General features: G+C 42.5%; 1 protein-coding gene across 1 annotated transcript in view; it reads right to left on the bottom strand.

Moving 5' to 3' along the window:
• Positions 1-8,551: 8,551 nt before the first annotated feature.
• MFHAS1 (multifunctional ROCO family signaling regulator 1) overlaps positions 8,552-21,148 on the bottom strand; it is a gene marked incomplete at its 5' end in the record, with an annotated part of 129,189 nt that continues 116,592 nt past the window's right edge. The window contains one exon of the mRNA XM_079726800.1: positions 8,552-9,453. Coding sequence (XP_079582926.1) covers positions 9,420-9,453 — 34 coding nt within the window. The 3' untranslated portion in view covers positions 8,552-9,419. The remainder of the gene's footprint in view (positions 9,454-21,148) is intronic.

The raw sequence follows: 21,148 nt of genomic DNA, 5'->3' as shown, positions 1-21,148 counted from the left end.
AAACCAGTCCCTGGTGCCAAAAAGGTTGGGGACCACTGATCTTAGTTATAGGCGTACAGTTGTTCATAGCATTCTCTTACAATCCTTTTTAGTTCTATGAGGTCAGTAATGATGTCCTCTTATTCAGGTTTTAGTAATTTGAGTCTTCTCTCAAATTTGAACTTTTCTTGATCAGTCCTGCCAAAGGTTTGTTGATTTCATTAACCTCTCCGAAGTGTCAACTTTTGGTTTCGTTGATTTTTTTTCTGTTTTTCTGTTCTCTTTTTCTGCTCTTTATTATTTCCTCCCTTCTGCTTGTTTTGGGTTTAGTGTGCTTATCTTTTTTCTAGCTTCTGAAGGTGAAGTTTAGGTTATTGATTTGAGATATTTCTTCTTTTTAAAATAGGTATTTACAGCTCTAAATTTCTCTATCATACTGCTTTATCTATATCCCATAAATTTCCATATTTTGTGTTTTCAATTTCATTTATCTTAAAGCATTTTCTAATTTCTCTAGTGCTTTCTTCTTTGACCATTGGTTATTTAGTACTGTGTTGTTTAATCTTCATATTTTTTTGCATGTCTCAAATTTCCTTTCTTTCCTCATGGATTCACCAATGTTCATAATAAAACATGCCTCTTTGTCTCTAGTAACATTTTGTTTGCTTATTTTAATATCCATTTTGTCTGATATTAGTAGCCACTCCAGCTCTATTGCGGTGGTTGTTCTTTGTTTTGGGTTTTTTTGTTTGTTTGTTTTATTTTTTTGCCTGGCTTATCTTTTCCCATCCTATTACTTTCCACCTATTTGTATTTTTAAATTACAATCTGCCTCTTGTAGAAAGCATAATTTTTAATCCAATCAGACAGTCTCTCATTTGGTTGAGTTGCTTAATCCATTCACATTAGTGTTATTAATGATGTAGCTAGGTTTAGGTCTGCCATACGGATTTTTGTTCTATGTCTCATAACATTTTGCTCCTCTAGTCCTCCTTTTACGGCCTGCTTTTACAGTAAGTGGGTATTTTCTAGTGTAACATTTTAATTCCCTTAATGGTTTCTTTTTTTTTAGAAAAATCTTGCTCTGAATCTTACAATAAACATGTTAACTTAGCAGAGTCTACCTCAGATTTGTACAGGCTTAGTTCCAGTGAAATATAGAAACTTTCCTCCTACATAACTTCATTTCCTCCACCCTTTTCTGTGCTATTATTGTTATACATATTACAAAACAATACATTGTTATAATTATCATTTTAACATGCCTTTTAAAGAAGCAGAGAGAAGAAAGGAGTATACACTATAACTTTTGTTAGAAAAGCTTTCTTATTTACCCTTTTGGCTCACTTTGTTTCTTCCTTTGGATTTCAGTTACCATCTGGTATCATTTCCTCACTTCAGTGCAGCTTAGTCCTACCCACCTCCTTTGTGCTTCTATTACCATTATGTTATGGGACCAACAATACATATTATATATTGTTTCGTGCAATTGTTTTAAACCAGTTAAGAAAGGAGAAGATGTATGCAATTTTACAGTTTTTATCACTACTTACATAATTTCCTTTATGGGGGGGTGTTCTTTGATGTCCCTGCTCAGACTTTCCCCCCGTGTTTTTATCTTTCAGCCTAGTTTCCAAGGGGTTGCTCCGGTTCTGCATAAGAGTCACTTGTTGGTCAAAAGTTGTGCTTCAGCCCTTTCCTCAGTTAGCTTTTTACCCTTCACTGTTGGATGTGTGTCTAGCTTGTAGGGTTGCTATCACACTTCAGGGAATTTACATTTTTGGCTCCACATTCAGCCAGGGACTAGCAGCTTGGAATTCCCTCTCTGATCACTCCTGAGAGGGCTCCGTCTTGGACATGCAGTCTTCCAGGCTCCCAGGAATAAGTGTGATTTTTAGTTACAAACTTGGCTTCCTAGAAGTAGCCCCCTGGGTTGGAGTAGCTTACTGTTCAGTCAGTATTTTTTCAGAGGTTGTGTTGTGCCAGTGAAGCTTCTGCCCTGTTGGTGGGTCTGTGTGTTGGTTTGGGGATGCTTTGAAGTCTGTCCCATGTCCTGCTCTGATTACTCCTCAGTGGTGCAGCCTGAGCACCCCCAGATTGACTGGGATCCCCGGAGGACACTTTCTGGGCTCTTTCTCTGGTTCTCTTGAACTTCCGGGCGCTCTGCTGTTTTACTTGCACCTTGGAGCTACCAGCCTCCTTTAATGCTCTCCACCAGATCGCCATTGCTTTTGACAACACGCTTAGGTATGCAGTTCTCTGGGCTCTATTCCAAAGAAAGTCAGCCTCCTCAGGCAGAGCGGTGGAGACCTTCATCTTTATGGCCTGCCTTGCCCCTGGACAAACCCCTGTGCCCTGCACCGGAACTGAGGGTGGGGACCCTCTTTTTCTGGGAGTGACAGCCCTGCTCTACAAGTGGGCACTGAGGGAGGCAGAAATGGTAGCCCCTTGTCTTCTTGGCCCCTCCTGGGTGGAATCTCCACCCTACTTGAGGGCTGGGGCAGGAGCATTCAAGCCCCCCGGTAGCCTTGGCCTGTCCTGCCTGCGGTGGAGCTTCAGCGCTACGAGTGCAGGGAGGCCCTAGTCTCTTGGCCACTCTTGCCTGGAATAGAGCTTCTGCAATAAAGTACTGAGGAGGATGTGAGATGTGGGCAGCCTGTCTCTCCCAAGGTGAAACCATAGCCCCAGATGGGGCGTTGACGGGAGAGAGAACCTCCATCTTCTTGGCCATGCCTGCCCAGAAGAGAGGACCCAGGGTAGCGTTTCCAGAACATGGAGCTGTGGGCGGGGAGGTTTGAGGGAGGTCATGGCTCAAAGGTCACAGGTGCTGGCTGAGCTTATACTTCATAGATTTTCTGGAATGACTATTTCTCCATTTGCTGAATGTCCTCAGGACAATTGTCAGATTTTTTTAAAAATTTATTTTATTTATTATTTTTGGCCGTGTTGGGTCTTCGTTGCTGCATGCGGGCTTTCTCTAGTGCAGCGAGCGGGGCTACTCTTCGTTGCGGTGTGCAGGCTTCTCATTGCGGTGCCTTCTCTTGTTGCAGAGCACAGGCTCCAGGTGTGCGGGCCTCAGTAGTTGTGGTATGTGGGCTCAGTAGTTGTGGTGCACGGGCTCAGTAGTTGTGGCATATGGGCTTAGTGGCTCTGCAGCATGTGGAATCATCCCAGACCAGGGCTCGAACCTGTGTCCCCTGCATTGGCAGGTGGATTCTTAACCACTGTGCCACCAGGGAAGCCCCTTGTCAGAGATTTAAAAATAATTGCTTGTGGTTCTTTTTTAAAAAAAAAATAACAATTTTCCCCACTTTGTTTTGCTGGGGAGAACTTCCACTGAGCTTAGCTGCCATCTTGACATGCTTTTTGGAGCAGGAGTGAAAAGATGAATGTGTTACTGGGTTGCCAGGCATTATACACCTACCCCTCAGCACTCACTGGGCATGTGGCCTGTACCCAGCTTAATTTCATGCCATGATTTCTCAAGGACTGAGTGACTATAAAATGAATCCAAGCCATTTGTTCTGTTGGATGTGTACTAAATTGGTTAGCGAGAGTTTGCTTTGATTTCTGATGAGTGAAACATGTGAGTTCACTTTTTCAGTTTGCCTTCAGTAAAATATTCAGAGAAAAAGTGTCATACCTATAAGGGCTTCCGAAAGCATGTTAACAGTTTTACACATCGAATTTTCCCGAGTTTCAGAGTTGTATTTGTATGAAAAGTTCGGCTGCACTGACAGAAACATTTAAGAATGTAGAACTTACTTTAAATTTCAAATTTAAGAAATACTCATTTTCTAATAATCATTCTTCTGTAATCTTTCTGTACAGTTTTCTAGCAGAAATTTTAAAACTGGGGGAAGTATCTTTAAAAGCTTTTGTGGTGGTGGTGTCCTTCAGACTTCCGGGGAAATTGCCTGGTCCCTCTGTAGCTGGCGTTAGGCTGGGTCCCAGATTGGGTCCCTTCATTACGTTACCCAGATGCTCACGTACCATCTTCATAATTTTTGCCATATCGTCACCATTTTTTCTATATATGTGTACCACCTGCACTTATTCACTTAATATTTTTCTTTTTCATACATGTGAAGTATTTCTTTCTAAATGCATTTATTTTTAAAGGAGCTGTTTTATCACCAGTGTGAATAACCAGTTAGTAAATATGATGAAGACAAACAATGTTAAGAATTCTAGTTAGATACAGTCAAAGGCTCAGAACTTGAGACCAGCTTTCCTGGTAAAAAAGAGAACTATGCACATTAATAGAGTAACATTAGCTGTATTTGATGACCGGTACTAAGCACTGTCCTAAGTCCTTTACACATAGAAGCTCATTTGATATTCATTACAGCTGTATGAAGTAGATGGTTTTCTCCATTTTACACATGAGGACGCTGAGGCACAAGGTAACTAGATGGCATGGTGAGGGTTCAAACGGAGGCAGTCTGGAGGGACGCTCTTACCCACCATACAATCCCACCTCCTACGAAAGTAAAAGGCCTCCAAAGAAAAGTGATTCTCTATTGGTTGAGCCTACATCTGCCTCACTTCCAAGTGCCCCGGGTCTCATTGGCAGTAGACATCCTGTACTTTGGAAATACTGGTCTCAGAGAATGTCCACAGACATCCCTCCACACTCCAGCACCTGTGGAAATGCATTCTGTGCCCCTTTTGGACACTCACAATTTATCTCAGCATCTAAATGGTTCTGAATCCTGCAGCGAAAATTTAAGCTTTATTTAATGCAGCTTTCTCAAACTTACTAGTTCTCAGAACCCTTTTACAGAGGAACATTTCTTAGTCACTCAGGAGACACGAATGTTTCATGGAGCCATTTGGGCAATAATGAGTTATTTCTTGTGTATAAAGATGAAGATATTTCTTTCTTGAGCCTAAATATTCAAAGAGGGTTTCTGATACCAGGGGACTTTTCTCATGCTGTCAGACCCAGATTTTAAAGGGTCATGTGCTTCCTAAACCTCTTCCAGTAACTCTGCATCCCTCCCTACTGGGTGCAACAGTGCAGGTTCTGCCAGGTGATGTTCTTCCTCCTTCCCGGGACTGCAAGGGAAACCCTGAGCTTTTGAATCCACCACTTGTGGGACACTGTATTCAAAGCAAACCAGGAATCTACTTCAAAGAGCCCACAATGAAACAGGAGACGGCCTTGGGAGGGAAGGATATATGTATGTGATGAATACTGCGTTTCAAAGTGTCACCAGGGACGTCTGCTTGTCTGTGACCTACTTAGCAAGTTTAAAGAACCCCAAGCTTCCTGGTAAAGGAAAACGAGGCCCAAAGTGGCAGTTGATGCTTCTTGTGTTCTCTCCAAGTCAGGAGGGTTGGTGGTGGCATTGAATCTGAGGACTTTGCTTTACCTGGACACAGCTGTAAGAGCCAGCCGGTCCATGGGGGGCATACCTTTTCTTTCCCTACTTTTTTAAACAGTTTTTATTGGAGTATAGTTGATTTACAGTGTTGTGTTAGTTTCAGGTACACAGCAAAGTGAATCAGTTATATACATATATATCCATTCTTCTTCAGATTCTTTTCCCATGTGGTTATTGCAGAATATTGAGTAGAGTTCCCTGTGCTATATATACAGTAGGTCCTTATTAGTTATCTGTTTTATATATAGTAGTGTGTATATGTCAATCCCAATCTCCCAATCTCTCATTCCCCCCACCTCGTTTCCCCTTTGGTAACCATAAGTTTGATTCTGAGATCTGTGAGTCTGTTTCTGTTTTGTAAATAAATTCATTTGTATCATTCTTTATCAGATTCCACATATAAGTGATATCATATGATATTTGTCTTTCTCTGTCTCACTTACTTCAATTAGTATGATCATCTCTAGGTCCATCCATGTTGCTGCAAGTGGCATTATTTAGATCTTTTTTATGGCTGAGTAATATTCCATCGTCTATAGATACCACATCTTCTTTATCCATGACTCTGTCGATGGACATTTAGGTTGCTTCCATGTCTTGGCTATTGTAAATAGTGCTGCTATGAACATTGGGATGCTTCGCTACTCTGGAAAATTCTGATCAGCACGTGGTTTCAGCTTTTCCACTGGCAGAGGGAGATATGGATTCAGAGCACCCAGTGGCTCCACCTACCTTCTCAGGAGTCTCACAATGAGGCCCCTCCTAGTGGAGGGGGCCCTTTCTTCCCTGTGTCCCCAATGCCCCAGCGCCTCAGGGCAGGGCTCGTCTGTACCAGGTCCTTCCCCAGAGGCTGTTACTTCTGCAAGAAGCAGCCACATGCTTTTCCTTTCCTTATCCTTATCTCAAGAGTCCTTTAGAAACAACAAACAAACAAAAAGTGGGGGGAATAGAAGTCTCTGACCCAGTACCCAAGGGTCAGCCCCTTCAGCCAGCAAATACAGACCCCACCCCTCCCCCGGGGCAAAGAAAGGCCAGGAGAAGGGAACTTGCAAACCAATCATAATTTTATAAGCTTTGATAGGAACAAAGATCGCTGAAAAAAGGTTCTGATTTAAGAGACGGTCGATATTCAAGACCTGACTCTCCAGCCTGAAGGTGGAGGCAGAGTATGAAACAGATTCATTCATTTCCTTCCTGGGAGCTCAGTCCACAACCAGAGCTGCCGCCATCCACCTCCTGTGGCTCAAAAGTGCCTTCAGAACTAAAAATGGAATGTAGTGAGTTCCTAACTGATAAAACTGAAACAAACAAAAACAGACAGAAATAACTCAACTCTGGAAATTTAACTGCTTAACCATTTCTTTGTGTTTTTATTAAACTTTTTTGTTGTTGTTTTTTTAAATTTCTGCCTGGTTATGACAATTAAATAGGAAACCACAATTACAATTCACAAACTGTGGCATGAAAAAGAACACACACCTCATCAGGAATGACACCAAACCCTTTCCATTTTATTCATTCAAAAGAGTCCAGTGCACAAGTGTCAAATGTGAGCACTGTCGTTTTTTTCTCGGAAGAGGGAAAAACATTTATTCTGGCAGCGCTTTTACAATTCCAGGAAGTGGTTTTGGTACCACAAGATGCAGGAATAGAAACCATAACAAACTTGGAGGGCTTTTGTTTGCGAGGCAGGGACGACTTGGTTGGAAAAGATTCCCCTGTGCTTATGAATTGCCTGTCAGCCTCCCCGGCTGAGTCTTCCCAGGTGTTGAAAGAGAAAATGGAATTTCCTGCATAAATGAAGAAAATTCCTATAGAGCAGAATGTTTTCTGTATCTCCGACCCTCCCCCAACCATGAAGCAAGTTCTCAAGCTTTTCTGGAGCTGCTTTTGGTCACATGACCCTCTATCATGATGACCTTTTTGCTAAAATACATGTGACAGCAAAATTTCTTCTTATACTGCTTCTCTAGGGTTCAGATGACAGCACAAAACATCACTTGTCCAAAAATAGCAGATATTAAGAATGTGGGCATCTATGTTCATGACAAGAGCACATACTTTGCAGGGTATGTCACCCAAAGGAGCTTTTTTTTCCATTTAATATGGTCCCCTGGGGAGTTAGCCTGAAGTCATTTACAAGTCTTTCCTGGTCAAAGTCGGTTAATTTGACAGTTCAGGAACTGTTTGTGCCGATTGAAAAAACATTTATGCCCAACAATTCAATGGTCCATAAAGCAATTAAATGTTACCATTCAGTTTACACTTACACACACACGTATGCACACACGCACAGGAGAACTGTGACAAAAGGATTAACAAGGTGAATCTCGTGACTGTTCCAAAAGAAAATGCAAATTTGAGGTGTCATATTCAAGTATTAAAATGCAGAACTAGTCTGATCCCATGTGATTTTATGATTATAAGAAGTCATACTTGTTTAACTGAGGTTCTGGAGTTAATAAAGTTAACTCCTGGGGCACAAAATAATCTACAAAAATCGATTCACGATTTTTCACAATGCAGCCACTTGCTTCTTTGTTACTTCTTTCCAAAATATATGGAGACATCGCATACTGTGGCATTCCAAGAGTCAGTACTTTATAGAAGAAGTAAAAGAATAATACCAGCTGACTCACTTTTCTTGCCTTACAGGGGTGAGAAACAGTTTTACACATTTTCCATTGACACGCAGAGGAGGCAGATGTACACAGGGTCAGGCACACTCTTCAAAGAATGTGTCACTATTTGCAGCAGATGCTGTTTGGCCCCGATGAGGAGGAGAAGAGAGAGCGGTTTGGTCGTTGGCTTTTTAAGTTTTACCTCGCGGAGATTTTAAAACCAGGGTTTTCCTAGTTCTTGGCAGTAGACCATCCAATCAGAGGCTCTGTATTTCTAAAGTAACCAATGTGGGCTTATGCTCTCCAGTTAGGCAACGCACTAGCTTACGGTCTGACACCAGATGTGGAGCGCTTTCAGAGAGCTCTGCTACATTTCACAGACTCTGTTCTGGGGGCAGAAAAGAAAGGACTTCTTAGCAGAGCTCTTTACACGCTTCAGAACTGACTCCTGGTTCTCTGAAGCCATTGCAAGACTCTGCTTTTCCTTGCATTTGTGGATCCCTTAATCCCCGCCCCCTGAAGAATCTTAATCCCCAGGCCTCCATCAGACTATCACCCAGTAACAACTCACAGTCATCACAAAGCCTGGAGCAAGGAAGACTCTGCCCAACACTAGTGATATGTGGGGGCAAAGAAAAGGAAAAATCCTCCTACCCTGCCCAACAGTTTACAGGCAGGGACCTTTATTTAAAAGGACGGACACTGCCTGACCTGAAATGCATGTTTAAAGTTCTTGCTGATTATCGTCAAACTCTAGGAACCAACCCTTAATCCATGGGCAGAGAGATAGGTATCTTTTTTTTAATCTGCAGAGAATTAAAGAATAAACAAAAGGTCCTATGCTACAATAAGAAATCAGCCCCCTCTTGGCACAGTTCTCATCAGAATATTGCACCCAGTGTTAACTAACTCTAGAAGCTTCAAACTGTATAAATTTAAATGTATTTGCATATTATAAAAATAAAGATAAACATATACATATTTTACACTAGTTACGGAACAGCAATGAATGGTCAGTCGATCCCTCTTTCACATTTAACAGAACTGAAATCTGAGTGCTCTAAATACTGCCACCTGTACTGGAATTATGGCTTATATGTGCACGGAAAACAAAATCCCTGAGAAGCCATTCAACTTTTTTTTTTTTTTTTTCTTCAAGTAGCGCTCTCCTTGGAGGATCACAGTTCTGAGGTTCAGGTTGTAAAACATTTGCTCCACATTCTCTCCCATCCTTCCCCCACCGCCCCGCCCCGCCTCTCCCCACGTTGTCTACAGGCTAGGTGTGCTTCCTTCCTGAAAGCACCCTGAACACACATACACTCAAATTCACAGAACACGCCAGGGAGTGTGGAGGGTTTGCCGGGTACAAAAGATGGTCCAGGTGCGTTCTGATGCTCTTTTCTCCATGGAAATTCCACAGCCATAAAAGTCACTGGTTTCTGTGCTTTTCACCAACGTTCTTCCTATGTGGGTAGATGAGAAGAAAGCACAGAAATGAACAAAGGAAATAGGAAATGATATTCTCAATGATAAGAACAGCAAGTCATACTGTCTTTTTTTTTTTTTTTTTTTGCATCCACATTTTCATGTCTACTTCTAGAGCTCCGTATAAAATTGTAAATGCAGGCAACCAATGTTCCTACAAAGGAAAGAGGCTTTTTACTAGAAACCTAGTCAAACATTTCTGTTTATGACATTAAGATCAGACATAAAGAGAAAACTAGACGAATTAGCTATAACTACCTATTCCATTGTAATTTCACAGCTTAACTGGATTTCTGATTAAGAATCCTGAACTCTAAATACAGCACTGCTTCCTTTCAGGAAACACACATAGACACACTAAATAACCCTCTACAAGTAGGAATATATATCAGTACTAAGAAGTGAGAATGAGTGTCTATCTGGACTAAAAAGCATGATTTTACTTAAAGACTGCCAAACTAAAAGCTGGAGTTGGGTGAAAATAAAATGAAGAAATTGCTGTATCATCAACTAATTAAACCAAGTGGCATTCAATTCAGACAAAATGGTTAGACGAAAACATGTCAAATGCTCCCATCCCTTATTTTAGCTTTCCTATAATGACACATGACGTGATATTTTTTAAAGTGTTTTGACAACATTTAATAAAACATACAAAGACATAAAGGGGTTATTACCTGCTTCTCCCACCCTCCACCCCACATCTGTCTTAATGCTGCCTGATTTTTTGGAAACAGATAATTCACTATCTACCTACGACATCTCTCTCGCCCACATAAGAACTGGCTGCGCATAATATTAATAACATCACCAAAAATAGGCACCTTTCATTTACTAAGGACTTACTATACACTAGGAACCACGTCATTCACCATGTTGCATTATTTGATTAATCCTAAACTCATAAAGCTCTATGAGGTAAGCTCTGCATTCACCAAGAAAGAAGCTAAGGTTCCAAGAGGTTAAATAACTTCCCCAAGGGCACACACCAGTGAGCAGCAGGGCCAGGCCTTTAAAGAGGGTTATTTGACTCCGAAGTATGCTTGACAGCTAAAAGCGAGGCTGCAATATTTGGGGCCCTAGGGGTCGTTTCACATTCCTATGGCACTGAGGCATATGGACTTTTGGAAGGCCTATTAATAGAGTAAACTTCCCAGTAGAGAAGGTTTTGAAAACGGCCTCAGACTCAAGTAATCATAAATCTAAGTGTAAAGAGGATGGCAGTGTGAACACTCATCCCAACTAAGCAGTTAACTCTGGTGAAGCGAGTTCCAGCTTCATGCGGGGGAGGTGCTGCGTTAACGCTTTTCTCACTGAATCTAACAAACCTTGAGAAATGCAGGCAGTTGTGTCTGGCTGTCTGCTCCCCTGAGCCACTAGTAAGACTGAGAAACACAAGGATACGTAATCAAGGACACCTAGAGGGAATATTCCAGTGTTCAAGGGAGAAACAGGAAGACTGGTTTGAGCATTTTTCCACATGGATATCATTTTTCTTGTGTGGGCGCTTAGGGAAAGAGAAGAGCCATCGAATCACCAACCCTCCCCACCTCTCCCTGCTTTTCCATCTCAATAAACTCGCCCTCATCTGTCAGGATCCACCTCAAATGCTACTTCCTGGAGCTTTTCCTGATTGCCCGGCAGAGTTCTTTCTTCTCTGTGTCCACAGGACTTTGTCGATACACCTGTTGCTGCAGGTATCACATTTTAATTGGAATTAGACATTCGCAAGTTTCTCTGGTTGTGTCTTTGGTTCCCATTCTCCCCAAGGAGGCTATTAGATTCTTGCAGTTCTCTATTATTTCTGTACCCTCAACAGTTGGCACAATGCCTCGTAGAGGGCAAATACTCAACAAAGATCTGCTGAATGAATAAGGAATAAGATGTGATGGAAAAGTCACAGGCAAAAACAGCCAAGCTACTCTGAGATCTTTTCTGTAAGGGGGTGGATGAGAACTATTAAGGAGATGTGAAGGAAAGAGGGTCTGAGTACAGTTAGAAGGACTGGGGGTGGCTTCTCAGAGGAGGTGACACATGTCCTGAGTCTTAGGGACAATGGGCCTTCATCAGGTAGGAGAGAAGGGGTGGCAGCTGGCTGTGGACCGAGAGCCGGCCAGAGGTCAGGTGTGGCTGACCCTCCACAGTAAGGGAGTGTCACAAGTCAGAAGGGTGGCTGGGGTCTGCTTGGGAAGCCTTGTGTGTCATGCCCGGGATTTTGAACTTGCACCATAATCACCAGGAAGCCATTCAAGGCTTTTCAATAGAAAATTGATGGGGTGTGATGTTGAAAAATCAATTGGTTTCCAGGAGAAAAAGACTAGCGAGGAGGAGGCCGGTTGAGACTCAGTCACAGGGATCTTGGCAGAGACAGGAGGACCCACAGGAAAGCACGGGCCGAAGAGAAAGTTCCATGGCCAGATTCGCTCTTTCAAGACACACGATGAGGCGCGGTAGCAGGTCGCAGTGGAAGGCGGACTGCGCGTGGGAAGAGGGAGCGGGAAGGGTTGAGTGCACAGACGCGCAGCCCGGCAGATGGCGCAAAGCGATGCCAAGCCCGGAGACGGGAGGAGGCAGGGGCAGTGAAGAGCTCCGGGGCAGGGGGACGAGAGGTGCGCTGTGGAGCCACGGCACGTCCAAGGGAGCTGCCGGGCGGGACGCGGCAAACGCATTCAGCGTATTAGAAGCTCAGGCTGACAGTGAAGCCACACCCTGTTGTATTGACGTTAAGCGGGTCTTTTCTGTCCTCTGATGCTTTGACCTCTGCGGCCTGGCCCACCGCGGAGAGACTGCCCCTCCCAGGGTCAGCCAGTTAGTGCCCACTCGTAGTCGACAACTCAGACCGAGCGTGCTTGCTTCTCATGCAAACCATCGAGTCCGGAGTCCACACCCCTAACCACCCCGTTGATCAGGCTCTCACACTCCAGGCCACTCTCCACCTGCCCTGATCACACCAGGGCCAGGCTCCAGACAACTCGGGACTGTCTTTGTGCCCCGGAGCCCGCGGAAACTACGCAAACCGGCCCGTCCTACCTGTGCTCCCCTGCCTTGCCCGTACCTTCCCGCAGAGACCACAGCACAGGCCCCTCCCCTCCGCCTCCTGGCCCACAGGTGCTTCCCCACGCAGCCCTGCCCCGCCCCAGGGCACGGCGTGCCCCTCCCCGAAGGAACTGTAATAAACTGTCTTTTCCCCGGCAGTCGTTTCCTGATCTGTTGGCCTCATCGTATCTCCCATCTTCCATTCCCACGCTATACGGAGTTTGTCCAGGCACGTGGGCACTGGCATCTACAATGTGAAAGGAATGATTCCCCTCATCTCCTCTTTATCCCAGGAAGATGGGTTTAGGACACTGACGTTTACTGAGCAGCTGAAGGTGGCCTCATAAACAGATCCGCATGTACTTCACCTTGACCCCTCCGTGGTGGTGGACGGGAAGGTGAGCCAGCATGCTCCTGCCTCCTCAGCTCGCACGTTTACCTGCCTTGTGCCGGTACCTCAGTTAATAAGCAAAACAGTCCTAGGTAAGTCAGTGAGTAGATTTGACTCTAGCATCTGTTTTTGGATTTTGAAATTTTGTTTTCTGTTATTACCTTTATATGTTATGCATGGTGTACATACTAATATTTCTGGTAGAAATAACAGCAACTGGATTTATTGAGCACTCCTTAATCTGTGTAAGGAATAATGCTAAATGCTTCCCCTGCAACGGTCTCTAAATGCACAGAACGAGCTCAGGAGATGGTGCTGCTGTGATGTGCACCTGTCACAGCACTAACACATAGCCGGATTCAAACTCAGAGGGCATAACTCCAGAGCCTGTCGAACTGCCTTGAGAAAATAAATACCAACACTGCTTTTAAAAAGCTGTTTGCTGGGACTTCCCTGGTGGCGCAGTGGTTAAGAATCTGCCTGCCAATGCAGGGCACATGGGTTCGAGCCCTGGTCTGGGAAGATCCCACGTGCCACGGAGCAACTAAGCCCTTGCACCACAACTACTGAGCCTGTGTTCTAGAGTCCACGAGCCACAACTACTGAGCCCGTTTGCTGCAACTACTGAAGCCCGTGCACCTAGAGCCTGTGCTCTGCAACAAGAGAAACCACCGCAATGAGAAGCCCGCACACTGCTCGCCACAACCAGAGAAAAGCCCTCACGCAGCAACAAAGACCCAACGCAGCCAATAAATAAATAAATAAATAAATAGTCAATTAGCTACAAAGTAGGAAACTCCAGATTTAAAAAAAATGGTTTGCTGTGTTAATCAGTTTGAGCTTTTCCTGATGTTATATTCTTGCATTACATTAGAATGAGGTTTTTTTTTGTTTTTTTTTTTTTGCAGTACGCGGGCCTCTCACTGTTGTGGCCTCTCCCGTTGCGGAGCACAGGCTCCGGACGCGCAGGCTCAGCGGCCACGGCTCACGGGCCCAGCCGCTCCGCAGCATGTGGGATCTTCCCAGACCGGGGCACGAACCCGCGTCCCCTGCATCGGCAGGCGGACTCTCAAACACTGTGCCACCAGGGAAGCCCAGAATGAGGTTTTTTAAATGACTTTTTCCCGAAAAGGATCTAAGGTGACTGATATATGCATTATAGTAAATTAGGCAAAAGAATTGAGCGGTTTTCTTATTTTTAATTCTCCAATATGTCTTGATTCTGGATAAGTAAAAGATTTGTAATCTTAAAATGTCCTGCTGTATAGAATCTCTTCGTCCCAAGCCCATCCTCCCCCTTTTTTTCCCCTAAACTCTCCAAGTCCTTAGGAGGCCCTTACCTATTCAAGAAACCCTCTCTGCTTCCCAGAGACTTACCCTTAAAAATTGGTGCTCCTAAAGTCACAGATTGGGTACAGTAAAAATGATGGCATAAGGGAAAGAAGCACTATCTGTTCCACTTAATTGTCCAAGAAAGTATGGAGATACCTAAGCAGAGAGGGAACAAATTCCAGTATCAATGTGGCTGACGGGAGACTAAATAATCAAAGAAACACTATTCCTCCCAGTCGTGAAAGCAACAAGGCAAGGAGCTGTCTTACTCCTTACAAAGAACAAAACAAATCAATGCAAATCATTGTGATACACCCCACAGGCAACCTCCACATTTAAGCCTCCGTTCCTTCTGAAATCCCATCCCATCCCCACCCTTCATGTTTTACACTTCGGAGATCAGTGAAAAACTCTCCATTGTGATTAAGCCAAATTTATCCATTCCTTAAAAAAAAAAGTTTTTTAATTGAGTCCGAAGGAATCTGAGTGCAGTTAAACATACTTTGCCTATTTATTTGGTGAGGTAAAGGCCACAGAATCTTCATCCTACTCTTTATAAAAGGCTTAATGTCCTTATGTCATAACAATGTAACTGCCAACATTCCTATGCAAAGTAATCACTATGGGTTTGAGAATACTTGCAAACAGTAAGTAGCTGGAATCTTACTTGAATTGGAACGCTACAGTATATACGCAATAATCCAAGTCTGAAATGCAGTGTGAGCCTTGTCCTTTATTATCGGTAATACTTTCTGGAAAGGAGAAAGCTTTGCCCAGCAATTTTCAAACCAGCCCATTTTTTTCTAATTCTGTAACACATGACCTGCCAAAATCAGAAGTTGCTTCCTTCTTCAGTTCCACCACTCCACAGACAGATAGGGTAGCACCACAAAAGAAATGGCAACTGCCAGAAAATAAAAATGATACTTTTCTGTTTCCTGCATGTTCAAGGACCAGTCCATTAAGAAGCCACACGGAAGTGTAAGTTGCATTCCAGTATGTCTTTTAAAAAAATGTTTATATTGGACTATAGGTGATTTAGTGTTGGGTTAGTTTCAGGTGTACAGCAAAGTGAAACTATTATACATATGCATATATCCACTCTGTTTTAGATTCTTTCCCCATATAGGCCAATAGAGAGTATTGAATAGAGTTCCCTGTGCTATACAGTAGGTCCTTGTTGGTTATCTATTTTAAATATAGTAGTGTGTATATGTCGATCCCAATCTCCCAATTTATCCCTCCCACCCACCTTTCCCCTTTGGTAACCGTAAGTTTGCGTTCTATGTCTGTGAGTCTGTTTCTGTTTTGTAAATAAGTTCATTTGTATGATTTTTTAAAGATTCCACATATAAGCGATATCATATATTTGTCTTTGTCTTACTTCACTTAATATGATAAACTCCAGGTCCCTCCATGTTGCTGCAAATGGCATTATTTCATTCTTTTTAATGGCTGAGTAATATTCCATTGTATTTATGTACCACATCTTCTTTATTCATTCATCTGTTGATGGACATTTAGTTTGCTTCCAAGGCTTGGCTAGAGTATACAGCACTGCAACATTGTGGTGCACGTATCCTTTCAAACCATTTTCTCCAGATATATGCCCAGGAGTGGGATTGCTGGGTCATATGGTAGCTCTATTTTTAGTTTTTTAAGGAATCTTCATTCTGTTGTCCATAGTGGCTGTACCAATTTACATTCCTACCTACAGTGCAGGAGGGTTCCCTTTTCTCCACACCTTCTCCAGCATTTATTGTTCGTAGACTTTTTGATGATGGGCATATTCTGACTGGTGTGAGGTGATATCTCATTATAGTTCTGATGTGCATTTCTCTAATAATTAATGATGTTGAGCATCTTTTCATGTGCCTCTCGGTCCTCTGTATGTCTTCTTTGAAGAAATGTCAGTTTAGGTCTTCTGCCCATTTTTTGATTGGGCTGTTGTTTTGGGGTTTTTTTGATATTGAGCCATATGAGTTATTTGTAAATTTTGGAGCTTAATCCCATGTTGGTCACATCATTTGCAAATATTTTCTCCCATTCTGTGGGGTTTCTTTTCATTTTGTTTATGGTTTCCTTTGCTGTGATAAAGCATTTAAGTTTAATTAGGTTCCATTTGTTTATTTTTATTTTTATTTTCATTACTCTAGGGGGTGGATCCAAAAAGATATTGCTGCAATTTATGTCAAAGAGTGTTCTGCCTATATTTTCCTCTAAGAGTTTTACAGTATCCAGCCTTACATTTAGGTCTTTAATCCATTTGGGGTTTATTTTTGTGTATGGTGTTAGAGAATGTTTTAATTTCATTCTTTTACATGTAGCTGTCCAGTTTTCCCAGCACCACTTATTGAAGAGACTGTCTTTTCTGCATTGTGTAGTCTTGTCTCTTCTGTCGTAGATTAATTGACCATAGGTGTGTGGTTTTATTTCTGGGCTTTCTATCCTGTTCCATTGATTTATATTTCTGTTTCAGCACCAGTACCATACTGTTTTAATTACTGTAGCTTTGTAGTATAATCTGAAGTCAGGGAACTGATTCCTCCAGCTCCGTTTTTCTTTCTCAGGATTGCTTTGGCTATTTGGGGCCTTTTGTGTTTCCATACAGTTGGTAAAATTTTTTATTCCAATTCCGTGAAAAATGCTATTGGTAATCTGATAGGGATTGCATTGAATCTGTAGATTTCTTTGGGTAATATAGTCAGTTTGATAATATTGATTCTTCCAATCCAATAACGTGGTATATCTCTCCATCTCTTTGTGTCTTCTTTGATTTCTTTCATCAGTGTCTTACAGTTTTCTGAGTACAGGTCTTTTGCCTCCTTAGGTAGGTTTACTCCTAGGTATTTTATTCTTTTTGGTGGGATGATAAATGGGATTTTCCCCTTAATTTCTCTTTCTCATATTTTGTTGTTAGTGTATAGGAATGCAAGAGATTTCTGTGTATTTCATGCAACTTTACCAAATTCATTGATGAGCTCTAGTAGTTTTCTGGTAGCATCTTTAGGATTTTCTATGTAGTATCATGGTGTATCGATCATGGTATATGATCCATTTTTTTTTGTTTTGTTTTTGTTTTTTTGTGGTACACGGGCTTCTCACTGTTGTGGCCTCTCCCATTGCGGAGCACAGGCTCCGGACGCGCAGGCTCAGTGGCCATGGCTCACAGGCCAGCCGCTCCACAGCATGTGGGATCTTCCCAGACTGGGGCACGAACCCTTGTCCCCTGCATCGGCAGGCAGACTCTCAACCACTGAGCCACCAGGGAAGCCCTATGATCCTTTTAATGCATTGTTGCATTCGGTTTGCTAGTGTTTTGTTGAGGATTTTTGTGTCTGTTCATCAGTGATGTTGGCCTGTAATTTTCTCTTTTTTTGTTGTGTCTTTATCTGGTTTTGGTATCAGGGTGATAGTGGCCTCATAGAATGAGTTTGGGAGTGTTCCTTCCTCTGCAATATTTTGGAAGACTTTTGGAAGGATAAGTGTTGACGCTTCTCTAAATGTTTGATAGAATTCACCTGTGAGGCCATCAGGTCCTGGACTGTTGGGAGTTTTTCAATCACAGTTTCAATTTCAGTACTTGTGATTGGTCTGTTCATATTTTCTATTTCTTCCTGGTTCAGTCTTGGGAGGTTGTATCTTTCTAAGAATTTGTCCATTTCTTCCAGGTTGTCCATTTTATTGGCATATAGTTGCTTGTAGTAGTCTCTTATGATCCTTTGTATTTCTGTGGTGTCAGTTGTAACGTCTCCTTTTTCATTTCTAATTTTATTGATTTGAGTTCCTCTCCCTTTTTTTCTTATCAGTTTTGTTTAGGTTTATCAATTTTATCTTTTCAAAGAACCAGCTTTTAGTTTCACTGTTTTTTTTAATTGTTTTCTTCATCTCTATTTCATTTATTTCTGCTCTGATTTTTATGGTCTCTTTCCTTCTGCTAACTTTGGGTTTTGTTTGTTCTTTCTCTGGCTGCCTTAGGTGTAAGGTTAGGTTGTTTGAGATTTTTCTTGTTTTCTGAGATTGTAAGATTCTGAGATTGAGTAAGGTTGTATTGCAATAAACTTCCCTCTTAGAACTGCTTTTGCTGTGTCCCATAGGTTTTGGATTGTCATGCTTTTGTTGTCATTTGTCTCTAGGTATTTTTTGGATTTTGTCTTTGATTTCTTCAGTGATCCATTGGTTGTTTAGTATCATATTGTTTAGCCTCCACGTATTTGTGCTTTTTACAGTTTTTTCCTTGTAGTTGATTTCTTACCTCATTGTGTTTGGAAAAGATGCTTGATATGATTTCAGTTTTCTTAAATTTACAGAGGCTTGATTTGTGGCCCAGCATATGATCAATACTCAAGAATGTTCCATGTGCACTGGAAAAGAATGTGTATTCTGCTGCATTTGGATGGATATACATATCAATAAGTCTGTCTGGTCTAATGTGTCATTTAAGGCCTGTGTTTCCTTACTGATTTTCTGTCTGGATGATCTGTCCATTGATGAAAGTGGTGTGTTAGAATCTGCCACTATTATTGTGTTACTGTTGATTTCTCCTTTTATGGCTGTTAGTATTTGCCTTATATATTGAGGTGCTCCTATGTTGCGTGCGTTTATATTTACAATTGTTATGTCTTCTTCTTGGATTGATCCCTTCATCATTATGTGGTGTCCTTCTTTGTCTCCTGGAACAGTTTTTATTTTAAAGTCTATTTTGTCTGATATGAGCATTGCTACTCCAGCTTTCTTTTGATTTCCATTTGCCTTTCTTTTGATTTCCATTTGCCTTTTTCATTCCCGTCACTTTCAGTCTGTATGTGTCCCTAGATCTGAAGTGGGTCGCTTGTAGACAGCATATATACAGGTCTTGCTTTTGTATCCATTCCGCCAGTCCATGTCTTTTGGTTGGAGCATTTAGTCTGTTTACGTTTAAGGCAGTTATTGATATGTAGGTTCTTGTTGCCATTTAATTAATTGTTTTGGGTTTGTTTTTGTAGGTCTTTTTTCTTCCTTTCCTCTTTTGTTCTCTTGTGATTTGATGACTAACTTTACTGTTGTGTTTGGATTCCTTATTCTTTTTTGTGTGTGCATCTATTGTAGATTTTTGGTTTGTGGTTACTATGAGGTTTTAATACAGCAATCTATATAAAAACAGGATTGTTTTAAGTTGCTGGTCTTTTAATTTCAAGTGCATTTCCAATATCCTGCATTTGTATTCTCCTCTTTTCACGACTGCTGACTTTCATATCATTTTGTGTGTGGTTGACTTGCTACCTTTACTGTAATGTTTGCCTTTACCAATGAGCTTTTCCACTTGTAATTTTCTTGTTTCTAGTTGTGGCCTTTTCTTTTCCACTTAGAGAAGTTCCTTTAGCACTTGTTGCAAAGCTGGTCTGGTGGTGCTGAAATCTCTTAGCTTTTGCTTGTCTGTAAAGCTTCTGATTTCTGCGTCAAGTCTGAGTGAGAGCCTTGCTGGATAGAGTATTCCTGGTTGTAGGTTCTTCCCTTTCATCACTTTAAATATATCACGCCATTCCCTTCTGGCCTGCAGTTTCTGCTGAGAAATTAGCTGATTACCTATGGGAATTCCCTTATATGTTTTGTTGCTTTTCCCTTGTTGCTTTTCCCTTGTTGCTTTTAATATTTTCTCTTTGTCTTTAATTTTTGTCAGTTTGGTTACTATGTGCCTTTGTGTGTTCCTCCTTGGGTTTATGCTGCCTGGGACTCTCTCTGCTTCCTGGACTTGGGTGACTGTTTCCTTTCCCATGTTAGGGAAGTTTTCAGCTACTATCACTTTAGATATTTTCTCAGGTCCTTTCTCTCTGCTCCTGCTGGGACCCCTATAATGTGAGTGTTGGTGTGTTTAATGTTGTCCCAGAGTTCTCTTAGACTGTCTTTATTTCTTTTCACTCTTTTTTCTTTTTTTTTTTTTTCCCGGTACGCAGGCCTCTCACTGTTGTGGCCTCTCCCGTTGCGGAGCACAGGCTCCGGATGCGCAGGCTCAGCGGCCATGGCTCATGGGCCCAGCCGCTCCGCGGCGTGTGGGATCCTCCCGGACTGGGACACGAACCCATGTCCCCTACATCGGCAGGCGGACCCTCAACCACTGTGCCACCAGGGAAGCCCCTCTTTTTTCTTTATTCTTGTCCACAGCAGTGATTTCCACCATTCTGTCTTCCAGCTCACTTATCCGTTCTTCTGCCTCATTTATTCTGTAGATTCCTTCTAGTGTATTTTTCATTTCAGTTATTGTATTGTTCATCTATGTTTGTTTGTTATTTAGATCTTCTAGCTCTTTGTTAAACATTTCTTGTATCTTCTCGATCTATCCTTCCGTTCTTTTTCCAAGATCTTGGATCATCTTTACTATCATTACTCTGAATTCTTTTTCAGTTAGATTGTGTATCTCCAATTCACTTAGTTGTTCTTTTGAGGTTTTATCTTGTTCCTTCGTCTGGGATGTATTCCTCTTGCTGGCTCATTTTGTCTAACTTTCTGTGATTGTGGTTTCCATTCCATAGGCTGCAGGGTTGTAGTTCTTGGCTTCTGCTGTCTGCCCCCTGGCGGATGAGATTGATCTAAGGGGCTTGTGCAGGCTTCCTGGTGGGAGGGACTAGTTTCTGCCCACTTGTGGGTGGAGCTGGGTCTTGTCCTTCTGGTGGGCAGGGCCCTGTCAAGGGGTGTGTTTAGTGGGCAGCTGTGGGCTCAGGAAGACTTGAGGCAGCCTGTCTGCTGATGAGTGGGGCTGTGTTCCCACCCTGATGCTTGTCTGACCTGAGGCCTCCCAGCACTGGAGCCTACAGGCTGGTGGCTGGGGCCAGGTCTTGGTGAGAAAATGGCAGCCTCCAGGAGGACTTGCACCAATGAGTACTCCCCAGAACTACTGCCACCAGTGTCTTTGTCCCCACAGTGAGCCAAAGTCATCC

Source organism: Hyperoodon ampullatus (genome assembly GCF_949752795.1).
Source record: "Hyperoodon ampullatus genome assembly, chromosome: 20".
Taxonomy (NCBI): domain Eukaryota; kingdom Metazoa; phylum Chordata; class Mammalia; order Artiodactyla; family Ziphiidae; genus Hyperoodon; species Hyperoodon ampullatus.
Note: the sequence above shows the minus strand (reverse complement) of the source record. Positions and strands in the feature narration are given on the sequence as shown.